This window comes from Centruroides sculpturatus, unplaced genomic scaffold, assembly GCF_000671375.1.
Source record: "Centruroides sculpturatus isolate CEXI.00-Female unplaced genomic scaffold, Cexi_2.0 scaffold716, whole genome shotgun sequence".
Lineage (NCBI taxonomy): Eukaryota > Metazoa > Arthropoda > Arachnida > Scorpiones > Buthidae > Centruroides > Centruroides sculpturatus.
Window position 1 is genome coordinate 135,094 of NW_019385348.1, and position 24,938 is coordinate 160,031.

Here is a 24,938-nt window from a genome sequence, read left to right on the forward strand (position 1 = left end):
TTTAAAAATACTGCTAATATTCAGATGTATAAATTGATTATATGATTTTAAAAATTTTAAGATTTCTAGTTTTAAAAAACAAATTGAAGTTATTTCAGTTGCATAAGATTGTTTGAGTCTGTTTTTTTAATTAATTGAAAACATGATTTTATAATTTAGTATTTTATTTAAAGTAGAACATTCTAATTGAAGTAATTTTTTATATAATTAGATCTGAATAGCAATTATATCTGATTTTCAAAAAAATATTTACAAATAGAACACACATTCACATGTGCTTTATTTTTTGAGGTATAAAATTTATAATAAAAGTTAGATAATAATTAGTTTCATTCTAAGGGAAATAATAATAATAATAATTTCTGTTAATAATTTGTCATTATTATAAATTTATATAAAACTTCTAAAAGATGGACAATAAATTAAAAATAAAACTTAATTTTTATCCATTTAAATTTTATGTATCATGTAATATTAGATTTGGAATGACAAGTTATATATGTAATGATAAGATTGAAATCTACCAAATTACAAATGTATATGAAAAAATGTAGACTACTTATGAAAAAAGACTTTTTGTAATAATTATAAGATTAAAAATTTTTACAATCAAAATAAAAATTAACTAAATGTGGATAAATTAATAGGTTTTTTCATATATTAGACGGGATATCTGCATTAAGCTGTTGTTAGAATGACAGATGCAGACATTCTGCTTAACATAAATGTGTGATAATTACTCAATAACAAATTTATTTATGATATTTAATTCTTGTGTTCTCTTATTTGTTTTTACAATTACTAAGGTTTCTTTTTAATTTTAAATTTATAATTCCATTACAGAATGTTGTTATATATACAGTATTTGTATGTAAAATGTTAAACCAAAATTTGTATTTATAACCTTGTAATTTATCATTTAACACTAGTTATGTTTAAAATAGAAGTATATATTTGATTTTGGTACAAAAGACTTCCATTTGTAATTAAGATACTCTGTTCGTGTTGGCCATTGCCCATTACCTGATGAGTCTAAAGATGAACTCTCATTAATAATAGATTTTCTTTGTGACAGTTATTAAATCTTTGGATGTTTAGAACAGGTCCTTATTTTTCAATCGTTGAAAATTAAGGGTTAAAGTACCTTCTAATCAAAGTAAAAATAGGCTTCTGGTCAAAATAATGGTTAAAGTACCTTAGTGATATATTTTCTAAGTAATCTCATAGTAACTTAAAATCAGATCTTTAGATCTCAAGACTGGTTGATTTCTTTTGTCTTTATCATGTCCACTCTGATTTTTATTAGATTAAATATTTTCAAAGGAGATTATTATATTTTATTAACTCTAATCTATACTAATATTATAAAGAGGTAATGTTTGTATGTATGTATGTAAGTTTGTTTGCAGCAGGTAATATCCGAAACTACTCATCCGATTTCAAAAATTCTTTCACCAATATTTGGAATAGAACCTCAGGGTGGACATAGGCTGTATATTATTCCGTTAAACATTAATATAAATTAAAATATATAATCTAGGTTAAGGCTTTTATGTCCAATGGATGGCACTACGAGTACAACGCCCTAAGTTTGCTTTTCTGTGAAAATGAACTAAAGCAGATCATCTTCTATCTATCTATATAAATAAAAATGTAATGTTCATTTGTTCCTACCGATTCCTTTGAAATTTTGACACAATGCTGCATTCGAATACACACGTGTTTTTATATAATATACGTGTCGAAATTCCCCCCACTGAAGGGAGATGGTTAGGATTAAGGCTTACCGTAAAGAACTCTGCTTCTATTTATACTATTTTAGATGCGGTTTTTTGCGTTTTAATAGGGTATGTCGACAGAATGTACACTAAGAAGAAATTTTGGGAAAAATTCCCCCCACGGGGAAGTGTTATAAATTTATAATAGATACATTTTGAGCCACAAGTCGTGGTGGAGTCTGCTAGTTTTGAATATTTGAAATAGTTGTGAGTATTTGATAAACTAAGTGGTGCATGTTCATTTAGTTATTTGTGTGAAACAAACTGTACTTTTGCATACATTTTTAATAACTTGCTGTTAACATGTTATACTATCAAAATGATGGACCCACTGATTGGTAATCAGTCACTTGGCTCACCCTATTCTGAGGAGTTTTAATGTTTTCATAAATTTCTGTGCAACCTGGCAACCTACAGTAGAAGTGAGAGTTTATTTTTTGGGTGATGGACTATATCACTGGTGATCATTGAAATTGAGTGAGACCAGAGTCTTTAAACAAGCAACTCTTCTTCCACAAAAACTTAGTCATTTTTAATTATTTCATAATCTATTCACATTTCGTTAAAAATCTCAATATTATTTAAAATCAAATAAAGTGACTAAATATTAATTCTGACTTAATAATTATTACAATTAAAGTTAATAACTGAACTTTGATCAATTTTGTGTGCATTTCATTACAAATTGCACATATGCAAATTGCATTTTGAATACTTCCAATATTTGAAAATATTTGAACACTGAAAATTCGGCAAAACCTGAATATCAAATATTCAAAATATTTTCATTTTGAAAAAATGAAATTATACAAATATTTCAAACATTCGAAATTTACAGTGCTACACATGGGCATATTCCACTGAAGAGGGACTTTACAATTGTACTATATTATATAAAGCTATATTAAGGTTTAAGTGAAGTATTGTAAATTTACTGTATTAAACATTTTTATTTTTCAAAAAGTTCTTTTTATTAAATTTTACAATTTATTAATTCTGTTATTTTAACAAAATTTTTCAAATTAACACAATCAAAAATAGTCGAAAATAATATGAGATGCCTCAGGTGCTTATTATTATTGTCATTTATTAATTAATGACTTGAAACCTAACAGCTGAAAATAGGGGTCTGCCAAATATATTTTTTATAAAAGGGTCTGTGATCTTTCAAAGTTTTGGAACCACTGTTCCAGGCCAATGTGTTGTTGTTGTTTCTCATTGAATAATAATTTGATTGTTATTGATAAATAAGTGACAGTAAAATATAATTTGGTATTAACAGCTAATTGACTTTTTCACTCTAAAATGTTCATTTTATCTAAGTATGTTTTTGATTTGTTTTGACAAGGAAAATTGATTTAGTGTTTTAGTATTTCTTCTTCTACTATTTTGGGCTATCTTACAATAAAGTTTTAGCTATTAATTTCTATCACTTATCTGCATAATATTATACTTATTAAAAAACAGAAAACAAGCTACACAATAAAACTTAAAAAAAAGTTGCTTAATTTCACTGAAACAAGAACAAGTATTATATCTATAAGATATGTAATGTTTTATTTTCTAAATACTTAAAGATAACCTATTAAATCTAAAAGTGATAGTTTTATTGTGGTGGTGTTCTGTTTTAATATAAAATTGTTAAAAACTAATCATAATTTTTTTTTGTTTATTGAGAGCTGCAAATACAAGTAATGGTCTTATAATTTTTAAACTTTTTATATTGAAATATACAAATGTTTTTCTTAAATTATGAAATATATATTCAATACTCACCTTTATAATTGCTTGAATCATTATTTTAAATGCATGGAGCTACCAACCTAAAATAAAAAAATAAAAAAGATATTTGAGAAATATATTTCAAATAAAACAAAAGTTAAATTTCACAACATTTAATATACATTACAGAATTCAATCTAACAATATGCAATAAGAACAAAATTTTGGATAAAGATGTTATTGCAAATGTTAAATATACACGAAATATCCCTATTTTTATTATACTGTGAATGAAAATAATATTGATATATTAACTTTAATTTTATACACTGTACCTTAAATCTTTATTTAACAATTTAAGAAAACTGATAGTACATAAATGTTTTATTATATATTTAAAATATGAGCCTTCATAAGGGTTGCATTCTAAAGTTACAGGCATTTTAAATTTTATATACTATGAACAAAATTTTGCCATTTAAACTAATGGGAAATGCTTTAGTTGTGTTCTATGTGTATGAATATGACACTAAGACTGTATAGATGTGAATGATATACCATATCATACTAATAGTTTAAATACCATACATAACATGTAACGAGGATAAGCTAGAATAAGCTAAAATTTAAGAACAAATGACAATTTTTCTCATCCATAAAAGGGATTAGCTCTTCAAAGATTCTAGAAATTAAGAGAAGACAAAGAAAGTGATGTATAAACTGGAAAGAAAGAACTAATAGTTGGAAACAAACACTCAGTTCTAACACATCAAAAAAGATAATCTTAATTTAACTTAGTTCAACATTCAATAGCTGTATATTTAAAAGTTTCAGTTTATAAATATAAATCGCACTGTAAATTAGGAAGTGAAGTTGATTATGGAAAATTGTGTGTCAATTCACCAGTGATTGCAACACAAAACTAGTACATGAGAATGCTTGAAAAATTTCATTACAAGAATACTTTCAAGAATAATTAATTTTCAAATGGTAAATAGGATTCAAACAATATATGTAAACATTACTATTAACAGTCAGAGTGTTTGCATAGTTCTGAATACTGAACATATTTTGAACAATATAACACAATAGAAAAATGAGTATATGTTTGAAATATGTGATTTTAAAATATGTAATTTGAGAACCTATTGTACTAAACTGTCAAATTAGTTGGAATTCTGCTCTGAACAGAACAACTGATTATTTTTTCTTTGAGGTAATTTCTAAGTGAGAAATGTTGATATATAAATAAAAATAATTACTACATATTGTTTAATCCACTAAAAAAAATTAAATTTTATTTAAAAATATTTAACTGATATTTTATCAAGTTTGATGTATATAGAAATTGAAATTTCCAAAAATTTTCTCATTATTATAATTTTATAATCTCTTTTTACATATGTAAACACTTACTTTTGATAGGATATAATGTGACATCTAAGAGCTAGCAACCATCTGTATTTTAGACAGACAGTCTGTAAATATCATGCTCTGTCTGTGCCATTGCTTTTGCACATATTTGTCCATTTTTTCTGCAGTTCTGGTTTATTTGTTGGTGTTGAGGAGTACATTTACAAAAACATTCAAGTGTAGGATAAATGGAAAGAGTGATCTACCGTATATCTAGACTAAACAATCATAAAAAAAAAATTTGAGGATCTTACGCCCATCTGAATCCAGGTTATCACGGAAGTAAGAAGACAGTCTCCTCTGCTATTTAACCATTATATCTATATAATCTTATGCGATTCACTGAAAGTGCTAGAATTTTCTAGAAAGCAAAAAAACACTACAGTATCGTTTTTATTTTTGGCTATGCTGACAATTACACAAGTGCAGAAAAATGTACAGTTTATTTTGCTGTGTAAGTATCAGCTTCTTTTTAAAATTTCATATCAGTTCTTTTTCATATAGCAAACTGGAATATCTGTCTATAGATGCAGATATTTTATTAATGGAGAGCACAAATTTTGAGTGTGTTAATTCTTACTGAAGAATATAATGTTGATTTAATCTGNTTCTGTGTTATTAAAAATTTTAGACCTATATTTACTGTTATCTATTTGAACATCCTTTTCCCTTGACCTGATGCATAAAAATTAAACTAATTTTTTGCAATGTTTTATTAATAAATATTGAGAGTATAAGTCAATACCATCATCATAATTTTATTTTTAAATAACGATTTATACATCATTTTAAAGCTTTATGTAATTTAGTAAGACACTTTTTCTTCAATTTTATCCATTTAAATTTTATGTATCATGTAATATTAGATTTGGAATGACAAGTTATATATGTAATGATAAGATTGAAATCTACCAAATTACAAATGTATATGAAAAAATGTAGACTACTTATGAAAAAAGACTTTTTGTAATAATTATAAGATTAAAAATTTTTACAATCAAAATAAAAATTAACTAAATGTGGATAAATTAATAGGTTTTTTCATATATTAGACGGGATATCTGCATTAAGCTGTTGTTAGAATGACAGATGCAGACATTCTGCTTAACATAAATGTGTGATAATTACTCAATAACAAATTTATTTATGATATTTAATTCTTGTGTTCTCTTATTTGTTTTTACAATTACTAAGGTTTCTTTTTAATTTTAAATTTATAATTCCATTACAGAATGTTGTTATATATACAGTATTTGTATGTAAAATGTTAAACCAAAATTTGTATTTATAACCTTGTAATTTATCATTTAACACTAGTTATGTTTAAAATAGAAGTATATATTTGATTTTGGTACAAAAGACTTCCATTTGTAATTAAGATACTCTGTTCGTGTTGGCCATTGCCCATTACCTGATGAGTCTAAAGATGAACTCTCATTAATAATAGATTTTCTTTGTGACAGTTATTAAATCTTTGGATGTTTAGAACAGGTCCTTATTTTTCAATCGTTGAAAATTAAGGGTTAAAGTACCTTCTAATCAAAGTAAAAATAGGCTTCTGGTCAAAATAATGGTTAAAGTACCTTAGTGATATATTTTCTAAGTAATCTCATAGTAACTTAAAATCAGATCTTTAGATCTCAAGACTGGTTGATTTCTTTTGTCTTTATCATGTCCACTCTGATTTTTATTAGATTAAATATTTTCAAAGGAGATTATTATATTTTATTAACTCTAATCTATACTAATATTATAAAGAGGTAATGTTTGTATGTATGTATGTAAGTTTGTTTGCAGCAGGTAATATCCGAAACTACTCATCCGATTTCAAAAATTCTTTCACCAATATTTGGAATAGAACCTCAGGGTGGACATAGGCTGTATATTATTCCGTTAAACATTAATATAAATTAAAATATATAATCTAGGTTAAGGCTTTTATGTCCAATGGATGGCACTACGAGTACAACGCCCTAAGTTTGCTTTTCTGTGAAAATGAACTAAAGCAGATCATCTTCTATCTATCTATATAAATAAAAATGTAATGTTCATTTGTTCCTACCGATTCCTTTGAAATTTTGACACAATGCTGCATTCGAATACACACGTGTTTTTATATAATATACGTGTCGAAATTCCCCCCACTGAAGGGAGATGGTTAGGATTAAGGCTTACCGTAAAGAACTCTGCTTCTATTTATACTATTTTAGATGTAGTTTTTTGCGTTTTTGATTGCGTTTTAATAGGGTACATCAACAGAATGTACACTAAGAAGAAATTTTTCGAAAAATTCCCCCCCACGGGGAAGTGTTATAAATTTATAATAGATACATTTTGAGCCACAACAACGTGTGGTGGGGTCTGCTAGTTCTTAATATTTATCATCTTTTCTCATTGAGAATTGAATAGCTTTTTTTATCATAAATTTAAATAGAAGCATTTGTTATATTTATATTGATATTTCGAAATGACATGCATATACTCTATATAAGAATTGTTTTTAAAGACCGAGATAACAAAGTCTGTTTTAGATTGAATATAAAGAACTGGATAGATGATTACTTAGTTGCTCACCTGATCTATTTCAGTTGTCAAGTCAATTATAAGCAATATCCTATTATCTATCTATATAATGATAAGAACAAAAAAGCCAAAGAAACTGTGCCTCATGGGAATTTGTAAGGAACGCTTACTAGGGGCGTCCGGGCTACTAGTCTAAATATAATGCATTCTTGAAAATGATGGTGAATGAAATGCACCAGGAAGTGCATTTCATTCTTATGGAAAAATTTTAACTCATTCCAAATTCATCCAAATAATCCCCAACCAGTTTTTCCAAATATCACTAAAATGCTGCAAAACTCTTATTTACTATTCAGTCCACAATGTTAGTATATATTAATCATTATAAATTCCGGTTACTGTACTAATATACACTTCATAACATCATTAAAGAATATATTTGAAAGGCAGTAATTCAGTGAATAAGTTTGTGATACTCTTTATATGAACTGCATTTTCTTTAATTTACAATGGACAGCAATGAAAATATTTATATAGCAAAGAATATATATAAAATGAACAGAACTTGATAAATATGAAGTGTATAATATCATTGAAAATATCTAATGGTATTGTACACTTTATATTTAAATATTACTGCATATAAAAACAAAACAACAATAATGAAAATAAACACTTAATGAACTGTTAAAATAGTAACTTGTAAACATTTCATTGAAATGTTATAAAATTATTAAGCTGCAAAAATGCAGTAAAACACAGATATAACACTGTTGAAACAAATAAAAACATGTTAGGAACACAGTCATTTCCTGCTTTCCATTTTTATTAGCACAACTATTGAATTTTTTACAGTTGTGTTCAAGGAAATTTATAATACATGAATTATTTGATTTGAATTATTATCTCACAAAGGAATAAAGAATATTTTTGTAGTAAGAATAGTAAATAAAATTTCACGAACCTGGGAATTAGTTCAGCAGTTGTCCAAATTTATTACTTTTCAAACTTTTTGACCTATTCCAAAGGTCATCAGGAAATTGAACAAAATGGAATGTTCATTGAATCTTCAAACAGGAAAATTTAATTTGATATTGAACACAATTTAAATTGGTTGTCATGTGCATAGCTCATACTATATTGATAGGCAGTTTACAAAGTATTGAGATTCTTTTTTTGTTAATGCAATTTCCTGTTCTGTTTGCATGCTACAATTTGACCAGAAGAATGAAAGGGAGGTACAGTACACTTCCTACACCTACTAATTCATTTGGAAGGAGATAATCAAACCACTATATACTACAAATCTGAATTTGATCCAATTTACATTCTAGCTGACTTGACCTATACCACTATAAAATTGCAACACTCTTTAGGAGAGCACATATCTATTGCACCAGCAGGGTGGACATGCAACTCAAGATAGACTGTCCTAGGAACACAGCAACTAATCACAGATTTCCTAAGCAACTCATTGACAGCATTACTAGTAAGTTTGTGGCTGTATCCAGAACAATGTGATACAATACAATCAGAGAGAAAAGAGAAGAAAGACTGCTTGGTAGTATTGGTTTATTCAGAAAATTTGTAGCAGTTTTTAAGAGAAATGTTTTAAAACTACAAATACACTTTTATTCTATTACCATTGTTTTTAATGACATGTTGCTATCTACAAGGAGCTTCATGATACCCTCTTTGTAGAACTTTTCAGTTTTTTCTGTGGAAAACTTTCAAGTGGTTTTTGCAAGTTTCCAAAGCGTCAAACTTTTTATCACAAAGGGAATTCTGCAGAGAATGGAACAGATGGTAGTCTGACAGGGCACATTAGGTGAGAATGAGGGGTGAGGTAGAACATACAAGCCTAGTTCCAATAATTTTTGGCATGTTTGTAAGGGTGTGTTCAGTCTGGCATTATCTTGATGAAACACAATGCTTTTTCTATTGGCCAGTTCCAGATGTGCTTCTTTAATTGCCATGTTCAGTTTATCCAGTTGGAAACAATACTTATCAGAATCAATTATTTCAGTGGTTCTCAACTGGGGGTACATGTACCCCTAAGGGTACGAGCATAAATTGAAGGAGTACATCTAACTTTAATTATAAAATGGCGTATGTTAATCAATTTGTTGTAAATTATTAACACAAGAAACAAGACACGACAAAACCTTGCTTTAAAATATTCCAGTATGAACATCGATTTCCCTCTTAACTGTTTTTAAACTTGTTTAGCCACTTGATTTGCCTGTCTATTTGTGCCATTAGTGCCGAGCGAACCTGTAGTCTAGTAAGTGGGAACCAAATTTTGAAAAAAATTGTTGAAGATTTATCGCAACAAATATCCCATTAAATTTTGTTAGAAATTATTGTAGAATAATTTAAATTTTCTTTATTGTTAATTATAATTCTTTATTTTTAGGAAATGTAATTTATGCATGTATTGAAATGACTTCTGTGATTTTATATAATATACTTATCAAATAATAATAAATAAATGTATGTACCTGATTAAATTTATTATTATTTATGTAAAATAAGTAATTCACTTTTAGGTATAGTTAGTTAGTTTTTTTTATGGCACTCAGTTATAAGGGCTGTATACATCTAACGCAGTAATTATAAAACTTACACACAAAAATATAAGAGGTACTTGAGAAACAGCTAATGGGCTAATAGGGCACATCAACAAAAAAAGGTTGAGAACCACTGAATTATTTGATTCTGTGGAAGCAGCTTGTAGTACAGGATTCCTTTCCAATCCCAGCAGATGGTGAGCATGACCTTTTTTGGATGAAGACCAGCCTTTGGAGTTTTTAATGGTGGTTCATTTTTCTTACCATATGATTGTTTTTGGTTAATGATGTTATAAATGATCCACTTTTCATCACCTGTCACTAAAAGCTTCAGAAAAGAATCATTTTCATTTCGTTTTTCAAGAGAATTGCAAATGGAGATGCAATCCAGTAAGTTCTTTCCATTAAGTTGTGAGGTATCCAAATGTCATAACGATTCACATATCTGACTTCTTTAGATGTTGAAATACAGTACTGTTTGATGACTTCACTATGTCTGCAATCTCTTGAGTTGTGTAATGAGGGTTATCATTCAATAATGTTTTAACCTGGTCCTCTTCAATAACAGGGTGTCTTCCTGAGCTGGGAGAATCCTTAAGGCTGAAATTACCTGCTTTAAATTTTAGCAAACCACTTTTGAACAGTTGATTCTGCTACAGCACTCCCACTATAAACATCACGTATTTCTTTTGCTGTTTGTACAGCAATTTTACCTTTACAATAGAAGGAAAAAACAAGTGTCAAAAATGCATATTGTTTGCATCTGTTTTTACAATGAGACAAATTAAACAATATTTGAATAAACTTAATGACATTCAACAAAATCTTTAATTACCAGTAACATTATAGAAAACCTGATACGGACCTTGATGAAGGCCGAAAATGTTCGTTTTCCTTAATTTGTTACTGGTAATTAAAGGTTTTGTCAAATGTGATTACCTCCAGTAACTCAGAAAGGAGATAGTTTTGACATAATCTTAATGGTATTTTTTTGTAACGGATGCATCTCAAGATAATTTTTTGTAATATTTGTCATATGTGAGTGTCGGTTAGACATGTGGCCTGACCGCCAATAGATGACACTGAGCCTGGTCTATTGCACATGGAAAATTTCTTTTGTCCACCAACAGTTTTGTGTGAGACCTTGTGCTAGAGATTACTGTAGTTACATGGCTCTTTGTTACTGTTGTTACTGATAATAAAGTTTACTCAGTCTCTGTAGGTCTACTCTACTTATTTAAAATGTTCAACGTAACTTAACGTTACAATATTCATTGGTTTATATCAATACAATTTAATAATTTTTGCATCAATCAGTCTCTCAACTGTTTGCTATCAAAAATTGCTATGACCTTTCCAAACAACCCAATACAATATAACCTCATCTTATCTCACATATACAGAAGTATAATCAGTCTCAAGTGAGCACTTACAAGCAAACTTTGATTATTTTCAATTTAGTAATGCAAAAGACCTAACAAATAAGGATAGACCCCTTGGAGTATATGCCACTCACCTTTGGAATGACAGATTACAGAGAAATCTGATCTGCATCAGCTCCACCAAAAGGTGCTATCCAAGCATGTTAAGGAGCACAAGTATGACATTTAGCATGGAAAAACTACCACTGCCATATCCATCTATGCATTGGAAGCCAGAATTATCCCATTTTTTCAACAAACCTCATGCTAAAAACATTGGGGCTTAGGGAACATATTAGAGAGAAGGAGGTTCTTGAAATTTTCGAGACAAACAGAGCAGAAATTACATTAACAACGAAAAAGAAAGGGCAATCTCAAAAGCATGACAGGCATGATTTGACAATACTTTGTGAACTGCCTATCTACTGTATGAGCTATGTGCATGACAATCAATATAAATTGTATTTGATATGAAATTAAAATTATATTTTCCTGTTTGGAGATTTAACAAACATTCCATTTTGTTCTATTTTCTGATGAAGACCTTTGGACTATGTCAAAAATGTTTGAAAAGTGATAAATTTGGACAACTGTTGGACTAATTTCCACATTGGTGGAGATTTTATTTACTATTAAGTTTATTCAGTTAGAATTATCATTAATTAATGTTTTAGTAAGAATTTGGATACTAGAATGTGGCTGTATCATTGTTAATATCATTGTATGAGCTTTTTATATATTTTTTTTCTGAATACAGTAATGAAGATAGTTCAATGAAATAGAATTTATCTAGGATAACACTCTAGTTGTTTCTAATTCTAATGTCTCAATAAATGCTAAAGCAAATTTTACATATAAGCCCTTACAAGCCCTTTCATTAGAATAATAATTCTAATGAAAGGGCTTGTAAGGGCTTTTCTTATTTGCTTATAAAAGTTCATTATAAATGTAGGGATGTCATAAAGTGGCTTGATCAACTAGTGGCAATCTCAAGAGTGCATAAAATGAGGAGTCCATTGAAACTTTTGTAGGATAAATATTGGATAACATGTGCTGTGATACACAAAAATATGAGTAGCACAAACAACATGGTTTCAATTAACATAATCATGCATAAATAATTTTCAATCAGGGCTGTGGAGTCGGAGTCAGAGTCGTGGAGTTTTGGTGTTTTAGCCAGAGTTGGAGTCAGATTGGTAAGGAAAAGTCGGAGTTGGAGTCGGTAGATTTTTACGCGACTCCACAGCCCTGTTTTCAATACAAACACTTAGAATTATGATGTCATGAGATCCCCCTGATGGAAAACACCATAAGGCATTGGAATGGTGTGTGTGTGTGTGTGTGTGTGTGTGTGTGTGAAACAAAAAACAACAGATATATGGTGTTTGAACAATGTGCAAATGAGGAAGCAAGTGAGCCAATAGGCCCATGACAGAAGACCCATACAGGTTTGCAGATGAGACCATAGCACATAACTGAAGCTTACTGTAACATCAGTTGTGGGATATAAAAGGCATCTGTTGAATAAAATTCAAAGTATGCATTCTCCCATTTTCTACTTTGGTTACACATTTTATGGAAAAGAAGACTGCTGCTTTTCCATGAAACGTATAATGCAGAAAATGGAAAAATGCATGCTTTGAATTCTTCTGAATAGATGCTTTTATATCCCACAACTGATGTCATAGTAAGCATCAGCTAAAGTGCTATGGCCTCATCTACAAACACCTTTAAACACCTTTAAACCACTCACCACCTTTAAACACCCAGCATATAGCTGGGTGTTTAAAGGTGGTGAAGACTTCTGCTTTTCAGACTTCTATCCAGCTTGGAACTTTTTAATGTGTGAAGACTTCTGCCTCTTTCCTGAACTGAAAACATGGCTAGCAGGCCAGAGGTTTGAGACTAATGACAATGTTCAAAACAATGTTAGCGCCCATCTCAAGTCATTGGTGCAACATTCTATGACAAGGAAATAGAAAAACTCATGCACAGATATGACAAATTCCTCAATGTTCATTGTGATTATGTCAAAAAGTAGCTATGTTTGTACCTAACTTTTGGTAATAAATTCATTTTGTTATTTACACTTGTCTTTGTTTTATGGACCATTGAAACTTGAAAAAAAACTGCCCTCATATTTCTGGTATTCATTGTCAGGAGGAACAGTTGTGTAAATCTGGAAACTCACAAAATCTGAGATAGTTATCTAATTTAATGTTTAAAAGTTGTTATGAAGTTAAAACATTATTTGCATAAAGTAAAAGGAAATAAAGTGATTTAGAAAATATCTATAGTAAATTGTTATTTATTTATTTTTTATTATAAGATTGACTATTGAGTATATTCTCTAAAGATTTAATAAATCATATGTTTCCCAAATTTGGTATATATTTAAAGGATTTGAAACACAATGAAAGGAATTACTAAAAATAATGCAATAATCCTATCATTAAATTAATTGAATAAATTACTAAATTTGTATTTTTTATCTAATGTTAAAGCTATTATAATTCATAATTAAATTAATCAGAACCAGTATAGTTTTTTAATATGTTAAGCTGGAATCTCTGAGAATTGGGACATGTCAATCATATATAATGTTAAAGTATGAAGAAAATTATATGAATGTTAAAAGTTTGGGAAACATTGCTTAATGTATTGAGAAATCTTCTGTTGGTTTCTATTTATACTGAAAATTATGTTATGAATATACTTAACTCTTTAACATGAAGCATTAAAAAATGAATTGAAGTGTGTGGTTGCATTGTATGAAGATGATTCTTCAACTAAAATGCCACTTATTCAAGTTACATTTAAGAATGAAGCCCTTGCACAGTAAGTAAATAAAGTCTCTTCTAATTCTTCATTTCAATAAGATTCAAATATAATTAAAATGTTAGATTATTTTTCAGAACTCGTATCCATTTTTCAATACAAAATGCTTTTTTAGCCCTAAACACTATTGAAAACTAAATATGTAAATACCAAACACTTTATTATCAACAGAAATTTTACTGTGAATACTTTCAATCTAATTTGGATCATCTTCAGGTTCTCTATCTTTTGAATACAATATAGAAAATGATCTAAATTAGACTGAAAGTATTTCCTTTGTAGTAAAATGTTTGCTGGTAATAAGGTGTTTGGTATTTATATATTTAAAAACTCAAACCTATAGATGTGTAATTTTTGAAACATCCATGTATCAAGTGCATTCAAAGTTAAATGAAAAACTTGAAACTACCAATACTTTCAAGTTTGCATATACATATTCTGGAGTTTGATTGTACTCAAGTAAGTGTGGGTGTTTAAACCAACAAATGTTTGAATGCATTAGAATTTCATTTAGAATGCTACAAAAATATTTTGTGTTGAAATGTGAATTTGAGAATATTTTTTGACATCGTTATATTAAATAATTTCAAAATTTTCACGTTAATTTTTCTCTACTTTTTACAGACTAAATTTATACACAAAACTAATTTTACTAATAACTTAAACCAGTTTGGAGTCAATATCAGATAAATATAATTCTTTTATTCAGTAAAACTGAATTGGCATAAGTTATTTCAAATCAGTTATCTGCAGAAATATTTTTATCACAAACAATACTATTTTATTTTAAATATTACAATTTTAAATATATTATTTGAAAACTTATCAAAAAATGTTTGTTTTACAAGTTTATTTCCACTATTATTTTGAATTTATAAAGAAAAAAAAAATATAACATTTACTAATAATTTCTATCTTTAAAATAATCAGAAATAAAAATATTAAACAAAAGCAAAATTAATAAAATAGCATAGTAATATATTAAATTACATTTTTGAATTATGAAAAATGAAAACATATTTTAAAATATACATAAAAATATTTTAGTTTGATATATTTCTTTAAAGATGAATTTCAGACTTAAGGAACACACACTGTTTTATTAGTAATCTTGTGTTTTTGAAATGTTAATGATAAAGTCAGTAGTATGAAAGAAATTAAATGAAAATGAGATATATTTTTGGTTCATGATAAATATATATATACCACAGTTCTTCAATTCTAAGATGTCATTAATTTTTATACACACTCTGAGTTTGAACTTAAATTTAAGATTTTAATCCCTAAGACAATGCTAATAATTTTTAAGAAGTCAGTTTGTGACTTGATAAAACATTTTTCAAGACTATCATATCTCATCATCAGATCTAAACTTAATAATGACATTAAAATCTGTTTTAATGTAACTTAATTATTAAGTTTGAAGATTTATTTAAGATCTAAATGAATTCATCTATATATATAAAATTGCTTGTCCTGACTGACTGACTCATTCACTGATTCATAATTGCCCAGAGCAAACCGCTGAACCTAGAGGTGAAATTTGGTACACAGTTAGGATACGTCATGAAAATGCTCACTAAGAAGGGATTTTTCGAAATTCCCCTGCGGAGGGGAGAGGGAGAGATTAAGTCTTAACCGGAAAAACGGCTTCTACTGTACTATTTTAGATGCGATTTTTTTGTTACGTTTAGTCTTCATTAAGTACCTAAGTGTATTAAATTAATAACATTTCAGACATTGTTATAAATATTTTTATATATTTCGATTTTTTAACCAAATGTTCAAACCTTTTTAAATTATAGAATGATTGTAAAAGTTCCAGAAAATTGATCAAATTGAAAATAGTTTGTTTGATTCTCAGCAATTCTCATCATTCTCGGCAGTAGGTGTCATATAACAATTACTATGGTTGTTGAAATACTGAATATAAATGGGGTTTGCTTGCAAAACCTCTGCGGGCGAAGTTGCGGGTAACAGCTAGTTAACTATAAAAACTCTGATTCCTTCTCATTGCCTGGTGGTCTTTCTTCAATAACTCTCATGAAACAAGGGGCAACTTTATATGTAGAGAAAATGCAAATTATTAGGACACAATCTGTGTCCTAATAATTTGTATGATGTGATTATACAGGTATACCTTGCCTTACGTCGGTAATTGGTTCCAGGAGAACGACTTAAGTCGAAAAACGACATAAGTCGAATTTACTTGTTTCCGAATCTACTTGTCACTAGGCTAAACCATAAATTACCAATTCCGGTTCTGTATTTTATTTATTAATGCATCTTTAATAATATATGGTTAATAAGGATCTATTTTAAGCTTACGAACAAATAAATTTTAGTTTTTAATATAGTACAGAAAAACGTAATCTAAATTTGCGAATGCATGTACTGTAAATACAGTACATACTTGTAAATGTACATATTTTAATATGATTTTATGTGCTTTAAACGTTTTTATAATGATATTACGACTTCAGTATTTGTGGCAGACAGACGTAAAGTCGAATAAAATGACTTAAACTTGATTTTTATTTTTCCATATACTTTTTTGACAAATGACGTATAATCGGGAACGACGTAACTCGAAACGACGTAAGTCGAGGTATACCTGTATAGAAGATATTTCAGTAAAAATGTTTTAACATTTTTAAATGGTTCTAATTGATATTATTTTTCAAATGGTTTTGCATACTTTTAAATGATTAAATGATGTAAAATGATATCTGAAGATAGGAAATATTCACTAGTAACTGAAAAAAGATAAAATCCATATCTTAGTACTTAGTACTGAATAAAAATTTATATTTCAAGCAAACATTTTCAGTCTGTTTAATAATTCATTCTCATGTTACAAGGCAAACAAAATTTTAAATTGGATTTGAAGTGCATTACAAATAAAACAATATCTCAAAAAATTTTATTTGTAACACATTTAGAATTCTTGATGTCTTTTAACTTCAAGAAGGCTTGGAAACCTTCTTGAAGTTAGAAGACACTAAGAATTCCTCTTTAAAAAAATATACAGAAAATTGAATGATGTAAACTAATTTTGAAATACTGTATTAATTTATTGAAGTATAAATTGTCTTAAAAAGTCTGGTTTAAGAAATAATTTATCCACATTAATAAAATATTAATCAGTTATCAATAAAGACATTCAAATGTTTTGTGAATCTAAATATTATATAATGATAGTGTATTCTTATGCATTAAAATTAACTGGCTTTTTTATTTTTGTTTGCTTAACAATAGTAGAGATGTACTAATTCAAAATAATTAGTATAATTTTGCTATAATTAAAATTGTTGTAATTATTTATTTATTTATTATTAAAATAATTTGACCAATTAGTGTCAATCTCAGGAGCATGGAAAACAAGAAATCTGTTGAACTTTTTGCAGGATAAGTATAGGATAATGACGTGCTCACAATACGCGAAAATTGAGTTAGAACACATATCACGGTTACAATTAGTTGTAACCATATATCAAAAATTTTCAATACATACACTGAGAATTCACAATGCCACAAGATTTTGCATGACAGAAAACAGAATAAGGCATTGGAATGGTATATGAAGAAAGAAAAACAACATATATAATTGGTGTTTGAACAATGGGAAGCAAGGAAGTCACTTTGTGACAGAAGACCCATACTACCCATAGCTCATGGTTGAGGCAGCAGCACTGTAGCTGAAGCTTACTGTGATATCAGCTGTGGGGTATAAAAGCATTTGTTGAGAAGAATTCAAAGTTCACATTTTCCCATTTTCTGCTTTGGTTACATATTTCACAGAAAAGAAGTTTTACTCTACTGGTGCTTCTTTTCTATGAAATGTGCAACAAATTCATTTTGGTGTATTGCAAGCACATGTTACCCTGTATTTATCCTGAAAAAGTTTCAATGATTTCCTTGCTTTTCACAGACCTGAATTCACTGCTAATCAAGTTACTTTATAATCACCTTTTATTTATGAAAGTAATGAATTTAAAACATTTTGTCAATGTCATTAGCAAATTTTTATTCTTTTACCTTTAATTTTTATGTTTCATAACAAACATAACTATAGATATACTATTTAACAGAAATTACAAAGCAGAAGTAGAAACATTCCTTCATAACTTGTTGGCTAAAGAAAATGATGAAAAATGTTCAGCTCAAGATGATGTAAGCAGTTAAAATTTATAAATTTTTTATACAAAGAACTTTTGCAAATATTTTGATTAATAAACAAACCATTATACATAAGTAAATAAATAAATTCCACTAATTTCAGAGAGCATACTTTTTATTAAAAAAAATGTTTTTGATCAAAATTTGACAGCTTAAAATCTTAGATTTACAGTTTAGAATATTGTGCCATAGAGTATATAAATTAGTATAGACAAATTCAAAATTCATATTTTAAACAATTACAGTTTTTAAATTTTGAAAACAAATGCAATAGAACATGTGAAATAATATAATATAATACAGTAATACCTTGACTTACGCGAACCTGGAGTTACACGATTTTCAAATCTCGTCGATTCATCTTTTGTTTGAGCGCCACGCAGCTCTTGATTACTCACTCCCCCCACACTATTGTTCGGCTTAAATGTTCGGACGTGTCGCACGGAATCGACATATAGCTACAATTTATTTTGTGTTATTTATTTCTGTGTTTTGTTATATCTGCGGAGACTTGGGAGACTCTACTATGTCAACTGAACAAAGTAGAACTGATTCTTCTGCATCAAACAAGAAAAGAAAAACTTTATCTTTGGAATGTAAAGTTAACATTATTAAAGACTTGGATACAAAAATGAAAATTTATGAATTGGCAAAGAAGTTTGATCTATCGGAATCGATGGTCAGAACAACTATAAAAGGTAAAGAAAAAATTCTCGAAGCTGTAAAAAATGCTCAATCTTTAAATTCAAGCATCATTCGTAAACTTCATGGTATTATCCCTGAGATGGAAACGATGTTAAAATTATGGTGTGATAATCAAGCAAATGTGGAAAATTGTGTAATAATAATTTGTTATACATATGTATTATCTAAGATTTTATTAAACATTTTTTTTTCTAAATTATTGTTTTCTTTAGTTTCTGGCCCCAATTAAAAATTATTTGTATGTATTTATATGCAAAATTATACCCCGACTTACGCGAATTCGACTTACGCAGTTATCGCTCGATCCCACCTATCGTGTAAGTTCGGGGTACAGTAGAGCCTCGAAAACTCGGCACTCGATAACCCGGCACTCCGGATAACTCGGCCACACCCTGGCAAGGCAAAAAAAATCCTTAGTTAATTAATTTTCATTATAAACAGCTTTATGCCTCATAAAGTATTTTTCTGAGGTCTGTCTTATCAAGTAAATTACTGTACACAGTGTATTCATTAATTTTCATTTTCATGTAGTAAAGGCTCTATGCCTTCATAAAGGACGTACTTTTCCTTTGTTTAAGGGTATTTGGGCAGTTTATTCTCTGTTGTATTCTCAAACAAACAATACATACAAGTACAGTACAATATTTTCTGAGGAAACACGCATACTTATCCTTTTTTAACCCCATTCCCGATAACCCGGCATTTTCACAAACTCGGCCACCCTTCGGTCCACATTAGGCTGAGTTTTCGAGGCCCTACTGTATTACTGTATAAATTAAATAAAGTACTATACAATAAAACAAAATAAAGTAGAAATTTTGTACAAGCATAATTAGCAAATTTTGTTATTAATCTCTTAAAGAAAGAAGAGAAATTGATGAAATTCATCAACCATAGCCAAGCATTGCCAATTCCATATAAATCTTGCATATTAATAATTAGTTTGGCAAAGCTCAGCTATTTGGAAAATACCAAGCTGAGTCGAGGTCTTGTCAGGTGGATTGTGAGCTGAGTTGTGAATTAGGACAAGAGCTGAGTTAAATTATGAATATGGATGGGAGCTGAGCTTAATTGGAGTATGTTGCAGCAAAGCTCATTTTTAAAATTGTATCTGTAATAATAACATATACACAGTATTTTGGATATGTTTTCATGTATCTGTTATTAAAATGAGAGCATTCAAATAAAAAGTGCTTGAGCATTAAACAATTTTTAGATTAAGAGACTTATTAAAAGTAATAAAGGGTAATATTTTAAAATGATACAAATAACAACAATCATTTATAGCAAAACAGGTACAGTAGAGTCTCAATAATTCAAAGTGGATAGGACAGACCATCTTTACAAAAAACTCAACATATAGACCAGAACTGAGTTATGTTGAGCTATAAACTGCAATTCTGGACTCCAGCTGAGAGTTGAGCCAACTGTCAAATTTCTGAGCTGTAACTCACTTAGCTCATTTGCTAGAACTCTGTTAATAATGTTACAGTGATATCTCAAAACATATATAAAATTGCTCTGAAATTCTTGATTTATAACCATTGTCCCATTTCTTAGGTTTATTCCTTAATACATTTATCTGTCTTTAGAAACAGCTCATATGGAAATGGCATTAGTTATAATTGTATTAGAAGAATTAAAATAATGTTCTTTCATTCTCTTTGAAATTGACCTACCTAAATTGTAGAACCAATATAATATAAATCTTCTTACTTAATAAGTTTTTATGTAGATGCTAACTTGTTTTTTTATTTAATTTACATTATTTTACTTCACATGATATAATACAGTGTTTCCCAACGTGGGGCCCACGCCCCACAGGGGGCATTGAATTGTTAAGGGGGCAATTTGAAAATGGACTTGTCCAGAGTTTAAGGTTAACTGTATAGCCACTGTTTACGTTAGGAGGGGCATAAGAATTTTAAAAAGGCTTAGGTGGGACATATCACAAAAAAAGGTAAAACACTGATCTAATACATTTGTTTTAAATTCAAAAATTGTAACTGTTTGGAGTACAGTAATACCTCAGTTTTTGTTGACTTCAGTTATCATTATCTTATTCGTTTTGGTTTTCATAAATTTTTTCTGCAAAAAATTTGTCTTGGTTTTTTGTCGGTTGCCTCAGATTTTGTTGACGTGCTGACATGACCTCGCTGCTAGTTTTGTGAAAACAAAGGGTGACCTACACGCTTTCCTGCTCAGTGAGGCATTATTTCTCATTGTGTGAGCATTATTACCCTGTGTCTCGAGCCAAACAATTCCATTGCTTTCCTTTCGTTTTTTTCTCCATCTTAGAACGAAAGAAAGTTTTCAGAGCCAGCAGCCCTTCAAAGATGAAGGCCAGAAACATTATTGAGTTGAAGAAGAAAATCATCGAAAAATAGAACAACATTAAGATTGCTGAAATCAGTCACTTTTATTTTCATTTTATATTAATTTCTTATTGTTTTTAACTATATTAACTATATAACACTATATTTATTCTCTATGAAATGTGTGTTTGGTATGTATTTTGGTGTGTCTAGAACAAATTAATTGGATTTACATTGATTCATATAGAAATAATTGCCTCAGTTTTTGTCAGTTTCAAATTTTGCCAATTGTTTTCGGACGGATTATCGACAAAAACCAAGGTATCACTGTATTAATTATGAATTTGTTCTAATTTATTTATTCTATGCTATATTACTTTAAACTATTAAATCTAAGATTAAGCTGAGGATGGTAAGATTTAAATGAAAACTTTTTTAGTTTAGTAAGAAGTTGGCTTTCTGAAATTAGCAGTAATTTATTTATTTATTCACAAAGATAATACCAAGTTTCATAACCTTTTATTAAAATTAAATTATATACATTATATTTGATTATTATATTGTTTATTACAAATCTAAATACTGAAATAAGATATCGTGTTTGTTTTATTATTTTTATGCAAATTGTTACAAAAAAAATTAAGTTTCAATGAAATACTCTGATTTTTTTTGTTTTTTTGATTTTATATAATTTTAGATTATAAATTATTTCTCGTTTATTAATCTTAAATTTTGTATTATGTTCATTTATGAAATTTTTCTGAAGTTAGAAAAAGTTATTAATAATAAACTCTATTGTATATTTTTATCTAGAAAACCTTTCAGCTACAAATCTATCAAGACTTTTGCATTGATAGTGTACCAGACCTTAATGACAATGATTCAGAAGTGTGGGATATTCCATTGTATCCTTTCAAATAAAACTATTTGAAGTAAATTAATAATAACAATTTATTGTAAAAAATTTTAAATTTATTTTTAAAAATAAAATATTAATAATTTTTATTCTAGATGTGTTTTTTATTTTGATGATGATAAAAGTTTTATTATTTTATTTATTTTTAATTAAAAATTAATTGTAAATACCATATAATGACATTTATACAATAAGTATAATATAAAGACTCTATGAGCACTTCAGCTCTCAATAGGACTTATCACACACTATTGAAACTGATTAGAATCACAGACACCAATGAACACAAAAAAAGCCAAAATTTATTGCAAAAAAAGAGCCAAGTTTATGATAGAGCTGAAAATTTAACATTCATATATTTAGCAATAGAAGGACATAAAGCACATCATCAAGTACAATATAATATAAATTATATTTGTTAAATATCAAAATAAAGAAAGATATTATTTCAGTAAAATTAGTTTGAATACTTGAATTTTTATTTTATTATAGGTTGACAGAAACATTTGAACTTCTCATTACTTTCATTGCTAGACTGACCTTGAGGTTTGTATATGGTTTTGTAAAAAAAAGTTGTTGGTGTTATTTTTCTGTCAACTGTAGTAGTTTTTTTACTGTGAGATACAGTTGACAGAAAAATAACACCAACAACTTTTTTTTTTTACAAAACCATGTACGAACCTCAAGGTCAATCTAGCAATGAAAGTAATGAGAAGTTCAAATGTTTCTGTCAACTCCATAGACCTTTATCAGGAATAGCTAAGATCCAAGATGGAATCTTCAAATTCTATAATGGAATGTTCAAAGAACAGCTGCAAAATTTGAATTGTAGTAAATATCTGCTCATTGAGTAGTAAATTTAAAACAAAATGTTTGGAGAACCACTAAAAATTGAATGAGCTTTTGTTGAACTGGGATTTAAAATTTAAAGCATTACCAGAAATTATGGACAATAATTGGAAGTGAAGAATCATAGCAGACTTTTGAGTGTGACCTTTCTTCTGTACTGTTGATGCAAGTAACTCGCATATTTGCATTAAAAGTTTCAAGGGATTCCAGATCTCTTAGATTTTCTTCCTAGATGGTCCTTTTTAAATAATCACTTGTAGCAAAGGTACATTTTATCATTCGATGCATAAATGGAAAGGATAGTAGTGATTTTCCTGTGCTATCTCTCATACTTGTTCTCTTTCAATCATTTGCATAAGGAATGTTTGGTTTAGCCTATGTAGATTAATTCCCCTATCAAAAACTATTGTCATGAAGTGGAATTATATACACCACTGGGGCCCTTTGTATGCTACGTGTGTCTTTCCCATTTCTTACAATTTAAAAAAAAATTTTTCCACGTCCTACAAAGTGTTTGTGTTATTTTCTCCTATGAGATATTTCTAAAATTAAAGAAAAATTTATAAATATTTTAAATTTGCTTTCTTTGAATGTACTAATAAAAAGTAGAAGTAATTCTGTACATGTACTAGTACATTATCATTAAATTATGAAACAAATGTTTATAAAGTAAGAAATTAATAAATTTATAATGAAAAAGATATTGAAAAAGCATTTTCTTTTATAAAATCAAATTTTTAATTTTTTTGTAAGTCTATTATGGTTTTATTATTAGTGTAATTAATATTAGTTTAATGTTACAAAAATTGATTTGGCATAAACACCACACTTAAGATTTGTGCATTTGTTTCATTAAGATATTAATGATTGGGTCAAGCAAATTACTTTTGGAAGAATTTGGTTGAGATTTTTGAACATTAAGTTTGAAAGAAAAAATTGATTAGGCCAATTGTTCATTCATGGCAATCTTAAATTTATACATTTGCCAGTTTTGAAGTTTTTGTTGAAATGAAGACAAATTCATACTTTATTCTTTTATTTAAATTGAAAGGTTTATAAGAAAACATAAATAGATTTATTGTAAAATTTTGTATGTTATTTTTATATATTTGAAAGCAATGTTTTTTTTATAAAAATGTGTAATACTGTACTTCTTAAATAGTAGTACTTTTCATTTTACATTCTGATCTATTACAAGAGCTGCTCAATATGGTGGTGTCCACTGTCTATGCAAACATTATATCTGCGAAGCATACAATATTTATGAGCTAGTACACTTGCTAAAAAATATATGGTATGTGTTGAATTTCTTGTGTCACAACCATAATTCATGCAAAGAGATCATCTACTTTATGACATACATTTTCAGTGTTTGTTTATTTTATTTTTTTATACTGGCTGTATGGTGTAATAATTTACTTTATTCACTTAAAAAATGTTTGTTTTAATGAAAATAAAAGATTGCATATATTTTTTTTACCATATACTTTTTAATCTTATCATATGCATCAAATTTTGGAAGTGTAATATTGTAACAGGAATTTCAAAACACCCTATGTGTGTGTGTATATGTTACTGTGAATGACCGAAATGGGGGGAATGTCAACATTCACACAGTTGTTTGTTGTGAATGTCAACATTCACACAGTTGTGTGTGTCGACATTCACAAATATTGGTCTTTCACAGTAATATATATATATATATATAT

At 28.3% G+C, this 24,938-nt stretch overlaps 1 protein-coding gene across 2 annotated transcripts in view; it reads left to right on the top strand.

Moving 5' to 3' along the window:
• The window catches only part of LOC111637949 (zinc finger CCHC domain-containing protein 8-like), a 58,496-nt gene that overhangs the window by 2,810 nt on the left and 30,748 nt on the right, over positions 1-24,938 (top strand). For both annotated transcript variants that reach the window (XM_023383556.1, XM_023383557.1), the window contains exons 2-4: positions 14,157-14,265; positions 18,357-18,438; positions 22,278-22,369. In XM_023383556.1, the coding sequence (XP_023239324.1) occupies positions 14,157-14,265; positions 18,357-18,438; positions 22,278-22,369 (283 nt within the window). The remainder of the gene's footprint in view (positions 1-14,156; positions 14,266-18,356; positions 18,439-22,277; positions 22,370-24,938) is intronic.